A 21,178-nucleotide genomic window follows, 5' to 3' on the forward strand; every position below is an offset into this window, starting at 1 on the left:
ATCATGGTTGTCATGTCAACAAATGCACGTGCGATGCATCCCCTGATGTAGAGTGACCGTTTACGACAGTAGTAGAGGACAATACTGTTTCACAACTGTAGGGGGAGCCCGAGAGCAAAAGTTACCTAGTGCGGCTTTAACAATGCAAAGTGGGTTGCAAATCGGTTAAACTTCTGTACATATAAAATACATAACCGCTATTGTCAACAGATTGATTTCGGAGCAAAAAAAACGAACAAAAACCAGTTCCACTCCCTGGTTGATTAACTAAATAACTGGTTAAATAGCTAAATAAATACATGGGTGAATAAATAAAAATCCAATAGTCAAATAAATGAACAGGTAAATAGCTAGCTTAATAATAAATACAATATCTCAAATAAATAAAACGAATGGCCAAATAAATAAAGCAAGCAAGCTGTAATAAGCAGAGAAAGAGCTATTGTTTAAGGTGAGGTCAGGGCTGCTGAGAACGGGTTCATGCCCTAAGATGAACCCTCTCTCTGTCTGTGTCCCTGAGGACTGTGTGTAATCCTCAGTGAGTCTCTGTTTAGCTAAGAGCTGAGGTCTTTCTGCTGATGCAGCATTGCGCAGGTCAGCCAAGCCCAGTCTGTGCTTCTGATCTGCAGAACGGTTCTGCTCCAGTGCCTGCTGCAAATCTCCCATTAGTAAGGCCCGCAAAGGACCTCATACGCAGGCCTCTGCAGCAGACACACAAACACACACAGACCAACTTCTACAGTTTATCCATACGCATGTAAACATGCGATTTTTAACAAATAGTTGAATAGTCAGGTCAACTAGTTATCATCTAAATGCATTTATTTATTGATATTTTTGCTGCTACAGCTATACAGACAGGCGCATTTGGCTGTTGAGTCACAACTCACACTGTTTATCGAAGCATCTTGCACCCTGAGCATTGCATTTTTAAAAACATTATCAACTTAAGAAATAGTTTTAAAAGGTTTAAATGACTTTCCAAACTGCGATCTGAGACCCCGGCATTCTGTTTCACTCTATTGTGCTCTACAGCAGTTGTTCAGGCAACCCGCCCACTAAACAATTTTTTAAATATGTTGTTTTCTGATCCTTAACCTCCTACATTTAATAGCATACAGTATATTCACACTTACAAGCTAAAAACAAATGGCCACAAACTACAAAACACATTTTACATCATGATGCACACTTCGAACAATCCATAACAGATACCGTCTGTTGTCTGCCTCATTAGTTATATTTTAATCTGAAATACAATAAGTATAAGTAGATGGATACTGAGGTGTGTATGTGTGCGTGTAAGGTTTTTCAAAAATAGCACATCGTATCAGCAATGTGAAATGGTATCCATTACTGACGATACCCAAGACCGACACACACTTTCAGAGACACTAGTTAAGTAGCTGTGAAGAAATAAAGCAAAAAGACATGCAAACACTCTGAGAGAAGTGAAGGAATGTGTACTTTACATATAAATCACACCTTATATGTGTCTTTAATGAACCGCCCACTGCCCCGAAGCCAGCTAGATTAAAGGTCACTGCTAAATTAAATTGGCAGGGTCTGACACATCTACCAGCAGATTCATCTCCGGAATTCTGTTCCTCTAAATGGCATTTGAGCATCACATCCAGATTTAGCTCATGGTAAATGTGGAAATACAACCCACCTGTGATGTAAGTGAAATCAAAAGAATCAGTACTGAAAACAGGGTAAAAAAATTAATGAATATAAAATAAAGATAAAATAAAATAAAAGAATAAAAGATAAAATAAACAAACATAAAATAAAAATGTAAATTACTTAAAAGGAAAAATAAAAAAAGAACAAAGATAAAATAAAAATGTAAGTAACTTAAAATGAAAAATAAAATAAACAACCATAAAAACACACTAAAGAGATCAAATAAACAAACATTAAATAAAACAAAAAATTTAAGTAACTTAGTGAAAAATAAAATAAAGAACAAAGATACAAAACATAAAATAAAATAAAAAAGTAAATAACTTAAAATGAAAAATTAAATGAACAAAAGATAAAATAAACAAACATAAACAAAAATGTAAATAACTTATTGAAAAATACAATTAAGAACAAAAGATAAAATAAACAGATAAAAACACAAAACAAAACAAAACAGATAAAAAAAAAAGATAAAATAAACAAATAAAAAAAAAAGCACACAAAAAAAAGCAAAGCTAAAGCAAAGCAAAGCAAAAAAAAATATATATATATATATTGGAGGACACCAGGTTATTTAACCACACCAATCTGACTGAATCGGGAAAGAGAGAAATAAAACAATGAAGAACGCATACAAACAATGGTCCACCTGAAGGCGAGGTTGGAGATTGCCAATATAAGGTCTTCAAACCCAAAGCCAGAGGCTAATTTCATTCATTCAATCCTGCAATTTCGTAAGGGCACTTTTAAAACAACACATTCTAGGGAAGACTGAGAAAGGAATGAAAGAAGAAATGGGAGTTGGAGAAAGCTAAATGGAAGACAACATTAAGGACAATATTGATTCTGTCCTTCCAAGCATGACATCATGGTCAATAAAGCGCCTACTTTCCCTTAATGGCGTTGCCTGGGCGATAGGATGGAGCACTTTTCCTGAGTTGCCTCAACAACAATGCTGTAAAACAACACACCCTGCCCTTAAATTTACTTTTATAGCTAACAGAAAATAAACTTCCTGTCAATAGCAATTTCTGCAGGTCAGAGTGTTGGCCTTGTTCAGAATAAAAGTATTAGAGGCACCGGAGTTGACAAGGACGTGAGACTCACTGCTGGCACATCCATCACAAGCTTTAGATGAATAAAATGGAGTGAGTAGTTAAGGAACTCGCACTTTATATGAGTAAAGTGAGGCAGTGCAACTAAAAGGTTTGGAAAAAGATGACCGTACGTGAGGCAGAGATATTGAAGGCAAAATGAATGTCACGGTACAGCCACCTACTCACAGACAGCGAAGAGGACAAAATTAGAAAGACTAAGCCCTCACCGGTTGAAGCTAATAGATCACCATATATGAAGAAATTAACTCCACCCTGACTCCCACTCCCTTGCTTTCATGCATGATTAATTGCTTTCACAAAAAAAGAGAAAGAAAAATGAAAAAAGTCTCAGCAAAAGAGGCAAATGGACCCAGACAGGTCTGTGCCCCAGTTTGACAGTTGATAAGACAAAATTCTCATTAAGGCACAGCTTCTCTGTCTTGTACTGAATTAATCAAGAGTTTGTACCTCAGCTCATAAACTTGACCCAGGCCGTGGCATACAGTAGGTTTCATTTGAACATTGTGGAGGATACATTTCGCCTCATGCAAAAAAATGCTAATCTAATGTTAAGTCACAGGAGAACAAATGTCTTGAAAACCAAGATTTTTTTAAAACCGAATAGCAGTGTGCAATGCGCTGCTGCTGTGTGAACTAACTAACCTGAACTTAACTAGGCTCAATTTTAGTTTCATTTAGAGAGGTTCAGTTGTGCATGTACCTACGATGAATGAATGAAAGAGAAACTTTTGTTTTGCTTGAACACTATTGCTAGAACATGTTGTTTCTATGGATTTCGTGTTTAATAACTTGAAATGTTAAATCGCAATAATGTTCATATCTGCTTGTATTTAATAATACTCAGCGTATTAACGTGCTGTTATATAGTGTAGTGACTCAGTTATTGATTTATTTGTTTTTCTTCCAGACGCACTTGTCCACAATAATCACTTTAGACATTCTACTAACTATAAGTAACTTTGCAACTACATGTCAACTAACTCTCATTAGAGTATTAGTAGACTAAAGCCCAAAGTATACGGCCGTCCGTGTTCTTGCACCGTCCGCGTGACGTAAATTTCGGTATCAGGAGGGTGCGCATGCAGCCCAATTTTTTAGACCGCGTGGACTGTCCGCATACAACAGCGCATGTGCAAGAAAAGCCCAATTTTTGAGCCCGTGCAGCCGGTGCACGTACAACAGCGCATGCGCCAGAAAGTCAGAAGAGTCACATTAAAGGGTTAGTTCACCCAAAAATGAAAATTCTGTCATTAATTACCCACCCTTATGTCGTTCGACACCCGTAAGACCTCCGTTCATATTCGGAACACAAATGAAGATATTTTTGTTGAAAGCTGATGGCTGAGAAAGGCTTCAGATAGGCCTCCATTGGCATTCAGTACACTTATACTCCCAAGACCGATAAAAGGCACTTAAAACGTCGTTACAAAGTCCATCTCACCACAGTGACTCTACAATAATCTTACGATGCGACGACAATAGTTTTTGTGCGCAAAAAAAAATCAAAATAACACCTTTATCCAGCTTGCGATTGCCTTCCGCGTGTGCCTCCACGACGCATGCGCGAGAATATGACGTAGCGCCGGGGTTCGGGAATCCATGAAATGCACACTTAAGCCTCATTTTGAGAACTACGCCGAGACCTAAAGCACGATCAATGTAGAATCCAACAGCTGAGATACGCGCGTCTTCCTCTGATTGTAAACAAATCGCTTCTGGGTCATATGTCCCAACGCCGGATCTGCGTCATATTCTCGTGCATGCGTCGTGGAGGCACAGAAATTGAAGTATACACGGGGCTTTAAAGGGAGAGTTCACCCAAAAATGACAATTCTGTCATCATTAACTCACCCTCTAGTTGTTCCAAACCCCTATGAATTTATTTCTTCTGCTGAACACAAGGGAATATATTTGGAAGAGTGGTTTTTGTAACGAAGCCAATATCGCCCCCATTGACTATTATAGTATTTTTTTCCCTACTATGGCAGACAATGGGGTGGGGGCGAGATCTGCTTGGTTACAAACATTCTTCAAAATATCGTAAATGATGACAGATTTTTCATTTTTGGTCATTTATATATATATTAGAGGTGGGCATAGATTAATTTTTTGAATCTAGATTAATCTCACTGTAATCTTGGAATTAATCTAGATTAGGCAAGGCAAGGCAAGGCAAGTTTATTTGTATAGCACATTTCATACACAGTGGCAATTCAAAGTGCTTTACACAGAAATGAAATAAAAATATTACAGTTATAATAGGAATTTAAAGAAATAAAAAATAAAGAAAATATTGAAAGATAAAAATAAAGAGTATAATTAAAAATAAAAACAGGGTTAAATTTAAGCATATAAATTAAAATGCAAGCAGTTCGGACAAAGCACGTACAGTGGCACAGTGCTCATTCAGTAAATGCACAGCTGAACAGATGTGTTTTGAGTCTGGATTTGAAAGTGGCTACTGTTTGAGCACATCTGATCTGTTCAGGAAGCTGGTTCCAGCTACGGCTGGCATAATAGCTAAAAGCAGACTCTCCTTGCTTTGAGTGAACCCTTGGTATTTCTAATTGACTTGATCCTGATGATCTGAGTGATCTGTTGGGTTTGTATTTAATCAGCATATCTGCAATGTATTGAGGTCCTAGGTCATTGAGTGATTTATATACAAGTAATAGCACTTTAAAATCGATCCTAAATGTAACTGGAAGCCAGTGTAAAGATCTGAGGACTGGTGTGATATGGTCATATTTTCTGGTTCGGCTCAGGATCCTGGCAGCAGCGTTCTGTATGAGCTGCAGTTGTCTAATGGTCTTTTTGGGAAGGCCGGTGAGAAGACCATTACAATAATCCACCCTGCTGCACTGAAAAAAATTGTGTGTTGGATTTACATGATTTAATCATGTACATCGGTTCCACATGATTCAATTAAGTTAAACAAACATAATTTGTTCACATAATTTCAACATAATGGAATTAAGTAATTTTTAAGTAACCAAATTGAGTAGTCTCACAATGATTTTAATATGGCTCCCTAACAACAGTGGTGCACACGGGGGCTTGAGACCCTGCCTCTTTAATCAAAACACATGTTTATTTTTGTATATTTTTGTTGTCACTTGTCTGATCTATAACACAGTACTCAGTAGCTTTCATTATATTTGCCAGCAATAGCACATCATAAATGTGCTAAGTGTGAAATGCTCTTTAAGGACATGTGTTGAGTCAGTCCACAGCCTAAGCAATCGCTCCGCTCTTCTCGACTATGGTAACCCAGTGTAATTTAATTGGTTCGAATAATTCCAACATAATTAAACATTACACACTAATAAACAATATAAAGTCTCCCCCTTTTTCTCATTTTGCCCAAAAACACATAAAATAACACTTAATTTCAACAATTTTACTCTAGTTGTCAAGTCCCAAGCAAAGCATGCTGGGAACTACAGTTTCAGCAAAAATCATTTTCGAGTACTTAATTGGTTCACATTCACCCCAAATAATTTAATCTAGTAGATTGCACATTTTAGAGAATTACATTAATTGAAAGCAATGAAATCATGTTTAGAAGAGAAACACAAATTTGTTGCGTAGATCACAAATAATACGATTAAGTAAATTGGACAACATGTGTTTTCCTGTTTTTTCAGTGTGGTGATAAAAGCATGAACGAGTTTCTCTAAGTCTTGCCTGGAAACAAAGCATCTAATTCTTGATATATTTTTGAGATGATAGTAAGCGGATTTAGTTATTGCTTTGACATGACTATTGAAACTCAGGTCTGACTCCAAAATCACACCAAGATTCCTGACTTGATTTTTTGATTTCAGGCCTTTAGCCTCAAGATATGCATTCACCTTGAGAATTTCATCTTTGTTTCCAAATGTAGTAATTTCAGTTTTGTCTTTGTTTAACTGAAGAAAGTTTTGGCACATCCAACTGTTAACTTCATCAATGCATTTACATAGAGAGTCAATGGGGCTGTAGTCATTAGGTGATAGGGCTAAGTAGATCTGGGTGTCGTCAGCATAGCTGTGGTAAGCCATTTTGTTATTTTTCATTATTTGGCTCAGTGGCAGCATGTACAGGTTGAATAGGAGTGGTGCAAGAATTGACCCTTGTGGGACTCCGCATGTAATGGATGTCCACTCAGACTTATGGTCACCTATACTCACATAATAACCTCTCCCTTCTAAGTATGACCTGAAGATTAAAATGGCTCATTTGAATTCTACCGAAGGCATTCAGAATATGTGTGCTCGTTGGTGATCGTTTGTCTTTTTGTAATTTGAATAATAAATAATTTCTGTCCCTTTAAGACCTGACGCACGCATGGATCCCAAACACTGTTCCTGTGAGCTGGTTACAACTATGTTTACGTTAAAACTCACCAAATTGAGACATTTTTGAGTGTATTTGACCATTAATAATTACGGTATGTGTGTGTGCGCTTCAGATGCGAGCGCGAAATCTGCGGGAATTAGTAGAATTAACGTTATGTGCAACCCTGCGCGAAATTCAGACCGGTCACACCAATACTAACACGCTGTCAAGAGGAAAAATCCAGTTCGCCATGTTCAGAGGGTTAAACCAGACTGAATGAGAGGAGGCGGGTGCGTGTCAACTCGAAAGTCATCATAGCTTGCGTAGTATAGACCCAGCTCCCAACCCAACTTTGAGAATAGATTAACTGCAATATTTTTTTTTAATCGCCCGATAAGAGTCTCACGTTAACGCAGCATATATATATTAGTGGTGGGCCGTTATCAGCGTTAACGTGAGACTCTTATCGGGCAATTAAAAAAATATTGCCGTTAATCTATATAATATATTTATTATTTATTTTTTATTTAAAGCTGCTGTCCGTAACTTTTTTTGTGTTCCAAGATTTACAAAAATAATATAATGAGAATATACAACATGAATCCATTTACCAAACCGTGTATTTGTCTTAACCTGAATCATTATGGTACACCTATAATAAATTACTAATAATTTATAATGTTTATATTGGTACTATTTCAGACCAGACTGGTAGGAACCGAAGCGGAGGAGCACAGTCCCTGTGTGACTCGCCATAGACATAAACAGAAAGAAGTAGCTCCGACTGCAATGTTCTTCCACTAGAGACGCATGAAGTTCTGTTTATTGACCGCTAGAGCACAAAAAGTTACGGACTGCAGCTTTAAGGAAACACCCAAAACCCCAGAAATCTACACCTATAAATACAAGATATCAAACACATAAGGTTCAGCAACAGATCTACTTCCAAAACTACTTCCACGTTCTACTTATTAGTAATAAGTAGAACGTGGAAGTAGTTTTGGAAGTAGATCTGTTGTTGAACCTTATGTGTTTGATATCTTGTATTTATAGGTGTAGATTTCTGGATTTTCCAGTAACATCGTTCAACACGCCTTCATATTACTTACTCATGAGAACGCAGATTATTACTAGGTTTTATGGCAGTCAATTGATCAAAACAGTGAATCATATTCTCTGTGTTAGCATGAATTATCTTGAACTTGTTCAATTGTTCCGGAAAGAAATATATTTTCTTCCCAAATGTGCATTCTGAATAATAAATAAATAAATATATTTCCCCACTAACCTGCAGCAGTCTATTGCTCGTCTTCTCATTAACAGTGTTTCTCTCTTTGTTTCTCTCTTACTGATCATATTTCATACCTGACGAGTTTACATTTTTAAATGAATTGGACTGGTAAATTGGATTGCTTGTTTGTGCTCTTAATCCAGGCTTTCAAAATATTTCACACAAATAAATAAAGGTTTGTACTGATTCATCAGGTCTCACACACTTCATCATCGCGGTCAATAGTTTAGAGCACTGACACCCTGTGGTGAAATAACCGTGCATGTTTACCAGCCGCCGCTTTCTCAGATCGGCTTGGGTTGGATTAAACTGTCATGTTCCATTGAGTTTGTAAAGATTCTGTACACCGTAATCATCAGAACATCTCTTCTCCTGTCTCTGAAAATGTCCCCTTCTTGTGGACACTAATTTTAAGTGGTTGTACTTAAAAACTAGGTGACTATACATAAATGAATGAGTAGTGCTATTTCAAAACAGTCCGCCACAAAGCTCAGTGCAAGTAGTCCATAGCAGACATTTACAAAACTTTATCCTCAGTACTCTGTTTAGTACTTTCTAAAGACACCAATTTCAGGTAGAGTAAATGTGTGCATTGATAGTCACCGCTGGTTGAGTTCCTCTTGTGCCTTTCTTCTTTCTTTTTCCAGGCTTTTCTGCAGCTCTTCAGAGATCTTCCTTCTCAGTTCGGACTCATCAACTAAAGAGAAAATAAAACATATACATTAGATGCAGAGCTATTACTTATACACTTATTCCAGAGTGATTCTGTTGTTGCATGTCATAGAAGATCATAAAAAGGAAATGCCCTGTGGATAACCAAGTTGAATGTTTTATTGTCCACTTGAAGTTTCTTTGAGGCAGTTTGTACTTGTTTGTAAAGAAGACTGTATAGAGGTTCGTAAGCAATATAGCGAGGTAGGATATCATTTTGAGCCCTCAAGACATCTCTGCCTTATGAGGCAAAGCGAAACGGAAATACAGAGGACAGGGGTCCTATACGGCTATGCACTGACATTGACTATAAAAAAAAAACACTCAAAACTACACTTCTCACAACTTAGTGTTGATATCAACACCGTCACAGTCCAACATGTCAGTGTGTGTCCTGTTCTTTTATCTGGATGGCTAATTGTCCATGAAAGCACAGCGGAGACATAAAAAGGACAAACTCATAGCCTCCAGTCGAAAAAAGCTGCAGTACCGCAGCACTGCATGACAGGAATTTACAGTGTTACAGATGGAGATAAAGGCTAACAGTTTGCGTGAACAACCAGCATTTAGTCTAAAAATATATATAAATAATTCAAAGTACTAAAGCAATCATTCCTCACAATCAAATCCTTTGTCACAAATCCAAGTCGAGTATTTCATGGCAAAGTCTAAAAGGAAGTATATGAGGTTTTACTTCAATAAAAAGATCATTTTATCTTTAACATTATGTATTTTTGAAATAAATTATTTATTTTTCACTAAGTTGGCAAGTGATGGATTTACCTAAAAAAAAAACTTTTCTTCAATTATTTTTTCGGTCTTAACTTTCCCCATAGTATAAATGAGAACTAACTATGGTAATCTAGATTTGTGACAATATTCTGAAAAAGTAAAATCTTCTGTTAGACATACTGTAAATATTAGTGATGTCTAGTTATAGACTAGTCTTTAATATGGAGTAAATAAAAAAAATAATTTAAAAAAAAGACAAAACATAATAAAGCATAATAATAATAAAAAAAGCTTTTGTGATGTGAGACTTGAGTTTCCATCTCAGGTCCCCCACATTGGAGCATTTATAGATTTTGTCAACTACTCTTATATGTATTTATTTATACTTAAAGTGCCCCGATTATGCCATTTTAAAGGGTCGTAATATTGTTTTGGATGTCTCCTACAATAGGTTTAGTTTAAATGCATCCAAGGTAAAAAGAAAAAAAAAAAACCCTTTCATTTTCTCATAATATAAAATACACATGACCTCATTTCTAAAAGAGCCTGAAAAATGTGGTTTTGAATATACGGTCTCTTTAAACCCCTCCTTTCCTCAAGCCTCTGACCGGTCAGATGGCCCAGTCTGTTGTGATTGGTCTAGCGCTTACAGTGCGTGTTGAAAATCAAACGCCTATTACGATATCTGAATTTAAGCTCCGGAGGCTTCCTCAGCACTTTTACACACAGTAGGGGTGTAATAAAACCCTCATGTCATGATTCGATACATGTCACAATACAATATTATCGCGGTGCTCCAAGACTTATGGTTAAAGCTTAACAAAAAATGTACTGTTGATTAAAATGCTAAATTTAGTATTGCATTGGGGGTGGAAATGAATAGGCTTGGATATGGTGCTGGTAACAATATGAACAGGATAATGGTGACACCAGAATAAAAATATGATTCTGAAGCTGAAAATACAGAATTATTTTAGACAAATTATGCACTCTGTCACTGACTAGATATATTTAAAATAATGTAGGCCATTTTTTACTGGTAACCGAAGACATTTGGCATTATCAGGACCCACAAATACAATTTTAATGTAGTACTGACACTAAAACTCTGTAAACTTCATTTCTCTTACACAGAAATTCGAATTTTGGGTGAACTATACACAATACAGATTGTCATAATCCACGATACATAGTGTTGCATTTTTGTATTGCGATATATTGTGACACGATATATTGTTACACCCCTAATACACAGTGATACAAACAGTAACGATGGCGTCGGTTTTTCCCATATCAATTCCAGGATGCGTCCTCATACTTTTGAAGTGCATGCAAAGTGAAAATAGCGTCTTTTCTACATGTCGACAACGCAAACCAAACTCTACTCTAGATGTTCACAAACATCTATATTACACACTGCATGAAATGTAATATTTGGGGGGAAAAGCATATTTGGGGCACTTTAATATATCCAGGAAAGGAAGAAGTAGTATCTGCCAGGAGTTTAAAGTGATGTTTCATAAGCAGCCGCCAGAAGGAGCAGTCAGTATGGGCGCCATATGGTTCGGTTGCGTAACAATGCTCATTTTAGAAACAATTTGAAACTGTAAAGCCAAGAGAGGAAACCTGTTGGGAGAGAAACACTTAAAAGTTATCACTTACACCAACCTTCTTCAAGACTAATGAGAAATCTTCCTGTTGCCGTGACAATGCCGAAGAGGGATCCAAAATGAATTGCGGACGCTGGCACAGCATTTATCAAACAGCAGGCTAGTGTAATGGATACAGGGAGACAGGTGCTGTCTAACCCTCAAACCCACCAGATACCATCAAATTAAAGATATGGTGTGATAACAGAGAATCTTTACAGGTAACACATCCTATCTCCCAATATATAACAGTTTCCCTTCCACTCGAACTCTTTGACCCGCAGTCCTTCCACGACACAAAGGATCATTAGAGCATGTACACAAAAGCTACATCTTCATTTGCAAACATTTCCTCTACAGTTTAAAGCACATATGTAAAACATGACCAGGATGCTGGTTTGTGCAACAGCTGCACTAAACTAACAGTATTGGGGATTACCAAAATATTTTTTTATGTTTCTGTCCACCAGTATGTGTAAGCTCTTTAGTCACAGTTGGCCAAGTCAAAGTCTGGACTTATATCCTATTGAAAAAATTTGGGATTTAGTGGATTCAAAGATAGATTGCACAAACGTTTAATCAAAGGCAAGTCTTTGAGAACAACTAGAACCTATTTGGAAGTCAATAACAACAGATACAGTGGAAAAGTACTGTACATAAAACAATGCAAGTTGTTAAGTTTAGTAATCTTTAAAGGTGCGGTATGTAGGATCGAACGCTAGTGGTTGTAATGGGTAATGCAGTCCAACTTAAAAAGATAGTTTGCCCCGCAACCTCCTCCTCAGACTCTACACTCACACCAGTTTTAATTTTGAGGACACGCAACAGGTACAAGCGCAATTGGAAGGGGAGGAGACTTAAACACTTTAAGTTGATTTATCCGTGTTTTAATGTGCGTCCGTTCAGTGATTTTTAGATGGAATCCGAGGCTTTTTAGGTCTGGTAGAATCTGTAATCTCTGACCCAGTTTGTTTGCTGGCTTCTATGGCAGCAATGCTCTGTGTTTTCTGCCAACTGGCAACCTGTTGTGTCGAAATACTATTGGGTAAACTGGCAACGTGCATTATCACACAGACCAAAACAAAAACAGACATTCCGACACGGAACGCACATTTCAAAGTAGAATAACTGGCTGTCGCATTGTTTTTCGGAGAAACTAATATGTGAACTGAGCATGTTTTCTACATTTCTGCAAACATATTGTACTTTTATGCTTTAGTACAGTCAAAAACGTACATACAGCACCTTTAAGTATATTACATGTAAGTTTTTGACAGATTCATAAAATATTTGCGTTTTCTCTTTATTACGACAGGTGGTCTAATAAATTTGTTAAGCACTGTATACACTGTAACAATTCCATTAAAGACTATTAAATAAATCAATAAATATTTATTTATTATTATAATAATTATATTTGTATATGTTAGATTCATATTATATTATAAATATAATATTACACATAAGTATATAATAATAATAGCAAAATGTATTCTATTTATTTAGTATTATGAAATATGTAATATAATAAAACATATAATTATAAATATTCATTATATAAGGCAACTGGAATAGAGTAATTTTGTTCTGGTTTCAGTTGGTTCTAAATTGTATCTGAAATTTAAACTAAATTTAAATGTAAACTTATTGATTTAATCAGGAAAGCAGCATGAATCATTCACACACAGATTGCATGCACAAATACCTACACACGGTTAGTGAATGAGACCCCCTGTTATCCACTTCTCAGAAAAGAAAAATGTAGTGCTAACACTCGTTCATTTTTTTTTTTCTTTTCCATTAGGCTTAAGACTTTTCTTCAGTGTCCCACATTTATTCAGGCTCTAGGTTCCCATAATTCATTAATTTAAACTGGGCTTTAATATTTAAAAAGGATAAAGAAAGGAGTTCTGTGGTTTCAAAGGATAACCAGCTCGTATGTTAAAGCGCCATCTGAGAGTCTTCTGGGGCTTTCCGCAGGAGGTCACCGAGAACTTCAGAACGACATTAACCGTCTGGGTGCCCGTGTCACTCCTGAGTGAGAACAGTAATGCTTAAAAGATGGAAAAACTCATCATCTTTACATATTTCTCTCTCTCTCTTTCACTCCCTCCATCATTCTCTGCAGAAATTTTAAAAAGTAGCTTCTGGGCAGTCGGGAGAGAGATAACAGACAGAGACAAATTGCGTGTCTCATAAGATGTTTCATTAATCTCCAGACCTGAGAAGAGGAGGAGGAGGCGGGGCTAATCTAAACCATTACACATTCCTCACGATCCAACTTAAACGGGCCTCAACATCTTCCTACACACATAAAGAGACTCCAGAGAATATCAAACAAGGTGATCCTTCTTATTCTCATCCTTCACTTCCATCTTCTCAGATTTCGTGGATGTTTTCATGAAACGACATGCAAATGGCACTAAAAGATCATTTCATTATGGCGTGTGTGTCACATGCCTCCTTATCTGAACTTGGTGGCGATCCTCAAGGAGCTACTTAATATGTAACAGAAAGCAAAGTATGTTTATGTATGGCTGAGCCAAAGAAGGATTTGTGTGCAAGTAATTAACGAGTAATGGAAAACGGTGTGTGGGCCCTGCGTATGAATATTCATGGTTGGTTGAGAACATGTAGGAGGATCAACCTTGACCACTGCCTAATCACCACGCGTAGCGACTCTGCCGTGATTTAGTGATGGACTCGATCATCCACGGCATCTCTTAATACCTCCACCCGTGGGTGCACATAATCAATGTCCCTCATTAAGGTCACAGCCTTTGACCTCAGAAGATGAGCTGAGCCTCTTAAGGCAAGAAGAGCTGTGACAAAGAGACACAATTTATAAAGTGAGTCATTGGGGAAATGTCACAGCATTAAGTTTAGTTGAGGCTTAATGTTTCCATATGATCATTTTTAATGGATGTAGATAAGTTTTGTATGGTAATTGTTCACCACCTCACAAAAGAAAGAGTTAACAAAATAAGGATGAATAAATGGGGACTATTTTTATTTTGAGGAGAACTGTTCTGCCCTACAAAATGCATAAACAGTACATTTAGTCTAAAACTATGATCAAAATCAGGTCTCTTAGATCACAATCCGTCTTGTGACAAACAGGTTTAGTTCCACTATGCTAAAATTCAGATAAAATAAGTGTTTCAAATTACTAATTTGGTTGAAATTGCTTCATGTATTTTTTTTTTTCTCTAAAAGTTAAATAAGTCTTTGATTAAATAAGCACTTTCCTATCATTTAAATGCTGCATGCAATGGAAAATATAAAAAGAAATAACAACAAGAATACATATTTATGTCTGATCACAAAAGTGTTTCTGTCATCATTATACTGAGAAAGCACAAGCGAGCAAGAAAAACAAACACGTGGGAGAGAGAAATCATGAGACAGATTGAGATGTAGGGAGTTATAGATAGATGGATATAGAGAAGAAAAAAAAACAAGTGTGTGTGAGCCTCCATGGTAGAGCTCATTAAGCAGATCTGTGTCTCATTAACAGGGAGCTGTCTCGTTATATGCGATGCAGGCGGGCTTCTCTTTAAGTAGAGCCAGTTCATATAGTGTCAGCTCCAGCCCACAGACCCTGCACATCTCTGCAGGTTACAGTACTATTACGGGCCAAGAGGGCGCACACAGAAATTTTCACACGTATTTTAGCTGACAGCCATTGTTTCAATACATATTAGATGAGCTTAATTATGTGGAGGTGGGAAAAAGGAAACTCACAGCTCAGAAAAAGACAAGACATGGAGGAAACGCAATGACCAGCTGCACTCTAAGTCCATTTTTAAGCATAGCAGGTGATAAGATGCTGTTTGACAGAAGGATACATTGTGGGTTGACGTTATAAATGCACAATGTGTTTAAATAACATATTGCTGCACTAGCCCCAAAACATTTTGCTATAATGACTTGACCAAAATACAAGTGCACCAAGCCCTGTCTTAAATTGTGTACTTGATGGGGACTTCTAGGCCCTGTTTTCACCTGGTATAAAGAAGCGTTTTCGTCAATCCGATCACAATTGGACGACGCTAAATACAGGTGTAAAAAGGTCCTAAAGCGTTTTGAGCTTGTCTACTTTCAACCACTTAGTCGAAAACACATTCAACAGGATTGCTTTCATTGTGTAGACGTTCATGTGGTCAAATGCATTCGAACAGCCACAAAAGACCCCCTTCTCTTCTACTGACCTAATGCGTAAACATTATGGGAAGTGCGCTAGCCAGAAGAAACTTAAACTCTGTCACTGAAGATCTAAGTTTAGTTTAAAGGGATAGTTCACCCAAAAATGAAAATTACCCCATGATTTACTCACCCTCAAGGCATTCTAGGTGTATAATGACATTCTTCTTTCAGATGAATACAATCGGAGTTCTATTAAAATATGTCCTGGATCTTCCGAGCATTATTATGGCAGTGAATGGCAGCCCAAAACTTTAAGACCAAAAAAGTGTATCCATCCATTATAAAAGTAATCCACATGGCTCCAGGGGTTAATAAAGGCCTTCTGAAGCGAATCGATGGGTTTGTGAAAGACAAATATCCATATTTAACATGTTATAAAATACAACATTTAGCTTCCGGCGGACTGCCTTACGTATTAAACTTACGAAAAAAGTGTAACTGGTGCAACTGGTGAGACGATGTCGGGCGTAGCATAAAAAAGCGTAACTGGCGAGACGATGTCGGACGTAGCATTAAAAAACGTAACTGGCGAGACGATGACGTCGGACGTAGCATAAAAAAGCATAACTGGCGAGACGATGACGTCGGACGTAGCATAAAAAAGCGTAACTGGTGAGACAATGACGTCGGACGTAGCATAAAAAAGCGTAACTGGCGAGACGATGACGTCGGACATAGTATAAAAAAGCGTAACTGGCGAGACGATGACGTCGGACGTAGCATTAAAAAACGTAACTGGCGAGACGATGACGTCGGACGTAGCATAAAAAAGCGTAACTGGCGAGACGATGACGTTGGACATAGCATAAAAAAGTGTAACTGCCGAGACGATGACGTCGGACGTAGCATTAAAAAACGTAACTGGCGAGACGATGATGTCGGACGTAGCATAAAAAAGCGTAACTGGCGGGACGATGTCGGACGTAGCATAAAAAAGCGTAACTGGCGAGACGATGACATAGGACGTAGCATAAAAAAGCGTAACTGGCGAGACAATGATGTCGGACGTAGCATAAAAAAGCGTAACTGGCGAGGCGATGACGTCGGACGTAGCATAAAAAAGCGTAACTGGCGAGACGATGACATCGGACGTAGCATAAAAAAGCATAACTGGCGAGACGATGACGTCGGACGTAGCGTAAAATACCGTAACTGGCGAGACGATGACGTCGGACGTAGCGTAAAAAAACGTAACTGGCGTGACGAAGACGTCGGACGTAGCATAAGCATTTTGAACTGCGAGAGGTGCTACACTTTCTTCGTAAGTTGTATACAGAAGGCGGTCTGCTGGAAGCTAGATATTTTATTTGATAAAGTATTAAATATGGACATTTTTCTTACAAAAACCCATCGATTCGCTTCGGAAGGCCTTTATTAATCCCCAGAGCCGTGTGGATTACTTTTATAATGGATGGATGCACTTTTTTGTTCTTCAAATTTTGGGCTGCCATTCACTGCCATTATAAAGCTTGGATTAGCCAGGACATTTTTAATATAACTCCAATTGTATTAGTCTGAAAGAAGAATGTCATATACACCTAGGATGGCTTAAGGGTGAGTAAATTATATACAAACCCTGATACTAAAGCGTATTCTGAAAGCTTGGATAGCTAGATTTAAAATAAGACCACGTATGTTATAATCAGCTACTACAGACATTGATCGTGAGATGGCTGAGACAACGCGCGCCATCAGACAGAAAGAGCAAGACTGATATTTACTGAACGCAGAACGAACCTTGCAAGACTTTTAAAAATGCCGGTTGAAATAAAATGCTGTGTGAGCTCAACCAATCAGCATGTTCAGCGGCCAAGTCCCACCTCCGAAAGTTCCGGAACTTTGAAAAAGTACTACCTCGGGAGCAGGGCCATTTGGAGGGGGAAATATTTTCCCTGAACTTCATTTAGACCATGGTTCCTGCGGTCGAAACACACAGAGTACCATCCCAAAACTATATATTTTTTAAGTGTTTCATCTAATATCTATATTTTATTTCAGCTTAATTTCAATTAACAAAAATGTTTTTTAATTTTAGCAAAGCTACAGAAGTCACAGAAGACGCTTACCAAACGTTATTGTGTACATTTTGCCATCAAAGAATGGACTTTGAGAACCACAAGGGCATCCTTTGGGGAAGGTTTATTATAGTTTAGCCAAAAGTCATGTGACTCACATTTTGTAACCGAAGAAAATGTCAAAGAATTGTGGGTTACTAATAGGCGTCTCAGTTATAATCGCTCAAAACTGCATCTAAACTTCCGATTGAAAGATCTATGAGCAAAGTCTTACTACCTAATGAGAAGCAAAGCGGTTGCAAATGAAATCGGATCGACACACTTTTGGGAGGACATGCTGTTCGGGGTACCTTGGAGGCTGAACTGGCTTAAGTGGAGTTCCTAATTACAGCATTGATTCATTAACTCTATTACAAGTTAGAATTAATCGTTTCATTAGCACTCAGGCACAAGCTATGAATCATAATATGGAAGGATCCAGGCTCACTCACTAGCATCAAGAGGACTAAACTTTTAGGAATAAATAAAATATTGTTAATCTAATTTTTAAAAATCCATAAGATAGCATTTCAAATAAATCTCAATCATACACGAGTCAGAAAGTGTGCATTTCTGATTGATGTGCTCCGGGGGGTTTTTTCAGGAAAAAAAAGAAAATAGACGTAAAAAAATAATTTAAACATAGTTCAGCCAACAACTACTCACCCTGATGACTTTCGTTCATCTTCGACACACAAATTAAGCATTTTTAATGAAACCTGAGAGATTTCTGTCCCTCAACTGAACATCAACTCAACCAAAACTTGCTTCAAAAAGTTCTTTAGAAAAATAATCCAAATAAATTGTGCGGTGTAATTCAAGTCTTCTGAAGATACATTATGGCATTGTATGATGAACAGATAACATTTACAATGTATATAACTTTCTATTTAACTTACAATAGAGGGGAAAGAATATATTCGTTTGTGTTTTGTAGATGAACAAAAGTCTTATGGGTTTGGAATGACATATGGGTGAGTAAATGATGACAGAATTTAAATTTCTGGATGAACTATCCCTTTAACAATAAGTTTCTCACTGTCCTTGGCACATTAAAATGTATTAAAGGAACACGCTGACTTTTTGGGACTTTAGCTTATTCACCGTATCCCCCAAAGTTAGATAAGTCAATACATACCCTTCTAATCTCTGTGCGTGCCATAACTCTGTCTGACACACCACCGCTAGCCTAGCTTAGCACAAATACTGGAGGTAAACGGCTCCAGCTAGCCTACTGCTCAATAAGTGACAAAATAACGCCAACATTTTCCTATTTACATGTTATGATGTGTATAGTTACATCGTGTTCTAAGACAGATGAAATAATAAAAGTTGCGATTTTCTATACTGATATGGCTAGGAACTTTACTCTCATTCCTGCGTAGTGATCATGGAACTTTACTGTCGTACCATGGGTGCAGCGGCGCAATGATATTACGCAGCGCCTGAAAATAGTCCCCAGGACGTTCTCTGTGCGAGCCGGTTGTCACGTTGGTTATGTTGACAGAAGTTATCCTATTTTCAGACGCTGCGTAATATCATTGCGCCGCTGCACCCATGGTATGGCAGCAAAGTTCCTTGATCATTACGCAGGAATGAGAGTATAGTTCCTAGCCATATCAGTCTAGAAAATCGCAACATTTCATTTTCCGTCGGTCTTAGTACACGATGTAACTATGCACATCACAACATGTAAATAGGAAAATGTTGGCGTTATTTTGTCACTTATTGAGCAGTAGGCTAGCTGGAGCCGTTTACCTCCAGTCTTTGTGCTAAGCTAGGCTAGCAGTGTGTGCGTCAGACACAGTTATGGCACGCACGGAGATGAGAATGGTATGTATGGACTTATCTAACTCTGGCAGGTACTGTGAATAAGCTAAAGTCCCAAAAAGTCGGCGTGTTCCTTTAACTATTTTTTTATGATTCTGTATAACAATAATGACTATTATGGTATTACATATGCATGTTATTATAGTCCAGAATCCTTTACTCAAGGAAAATTGCTGTGGCTCCACTCCACCCACATACTCTAAATGTAGAGAAGTTTGAATTCCGTAGAATTACCCAGAATGACTTGATGCGTAATATTACCCCTTCACAATGGTGTACCAACACATTCAAAGTGCTTACAAGATGCAATTTACCCGAGGAGTATCATTAACGCTCATGAATGACAGGTACTGAAGTGAATTGTGCAATATGTGTGAAATACCTCAAGGTGTCATTCCTTTTCACAAGCAAACCACATGAACACATGTATGTGTGTCAGCATTACGTTACAGAACAATCCGACTCACCGGCGGGAGGTGGTGGTGGAGAAGCCACAGGTTCTTCTACGGTCGGAGGAGGGTGCGGGAGAGTTTCAGCAGCGAAAGCGACAGGAGTAGTGTCAAGTTCAGCTGGAGGGGAGGGGGCGGTTATTTCCACAGGTGGAGCAGAGACAGTTTCAGCAGCAGTTTTAGTGACAGGATGGGTAGGAATGGATTCTACAGGGGGAGGAGGTGTGAAAAGCTCAGAAGCAGGAGGGGCGGCAGCATAACCAGGAAGGGGAGGAGGGGGTCTAGGCTTGGAAGAGGGAAGTGGGGCAATCATTTCCACAGGTGGAGATGATGTAATAAGCTCATCTGCGGCAGCAGGTGGAACAATGGACTCACCTACAGGGGTTGATACAACACCCACTGAGGCAGATGGTGCTGCCTCTGCGGGAGGAGGAGGTGGAGGAGGTGCAGGAGTGGTCACTTGTTCAGGGAGTTTTACCCGCTCTGGCAAGGGAGGAGGTGGAAGGGAAGTAACAGGGTCAGATGGAAGAGATATTGGCACCAGTGCTGGCAGAGGATCAACCACAGGGGGAGAAGCAGGAGGGGTTCTGCTGGGTGCCTGGGGCCCCGCTGGGCCTGAGGGTTCCCTCATGCGGTCGATGACCTTCTCCGAGAGCTGTAGAACAGAAATGAGAAAAACAAATGTTAGTGTTGTAATCCTAAAAATATTCTTGCTCATTTTCTCCCTCGAGTCATTTTGAGTGTTCATTGGAGTGGGCCAAGACCTTAGGACTTTTGCCGTACTTGAACCACGAACACACACAAAAATTGACTGGATTCGAGGAGTTTATGTGGTTGTAATAAAAAAAGTAACAAAGTTCTTCACTTGCGGGTCAATTTGACCCCATTCGAAATGAGTGGAATAAGAGGAATGCTTCAGTATGCATAGAAAACCTAATACATGCTCAAAATTAAAAATGCTAAAAATCAAAAATGCTAAAACCAAAAATCATGTTATAATGTCTATGTGTATCTGAATGCATACTGAAGAGATGCATCAAACTCAAGAACTGACGTTGGGACCCAGCGGAACAGCTCATTTCCTCCATATAGAGCTATAAGGCCATCTAGTGGCAAGAGTCATGGAATATCA

General features: G+C 38.2%; 1 protein-coding gene across 4 annotated transcripts in view; it reads right to left on the reverse strand.

Moving 5' to 3' along the window:
- Positions 1 to 21,178, reverse strand: part of chchd3a (coiled-coil-helix-coiled-coil-helix domain containing 3a) — an 88,190-nt gene that overhangs the window by 64,624 nt on the left and 2,388 nt on the right. For 2 of the 4 annotated variants that reach the window (XM_079817588.1, XM_079817587.1), the window contains exons 2-4: positions 20,422 to 20,701; positions 20,065 to 20,166; positions 9,019 to 9,112 (exon numbers count right to left, since the gene is read on the reverse strand). In XM_079817588.1, coding sequence (XP_079673714.1) covers positions 9,019 to 9,112; positions 20,065 to 20,166; positions 20,422 to 20,701 — 476 coding nt within the window. The remainder of the gene's footprint in view (positions 1 to 9,018; positions 9,113 to 20,064; positions 20,167 to 20,421; positions 20,702 to 21,178) is intronic. The other 2 variants (XM_079817590.1, XM_079817589.1) reach the window with 1 other exon arrangement.

The sequence above is a fragment of the Gobio gobio genome, assembly GCF_949357685.1.
Source record: "Gobio gobio genome assembly, chromosome: 5".
Lineage (NCBI taxonomy): Eukaryota > Metazoa > Chordata > Actinopteri > Cypriniformes > Gobionidae > Gobio > Gobio gobio.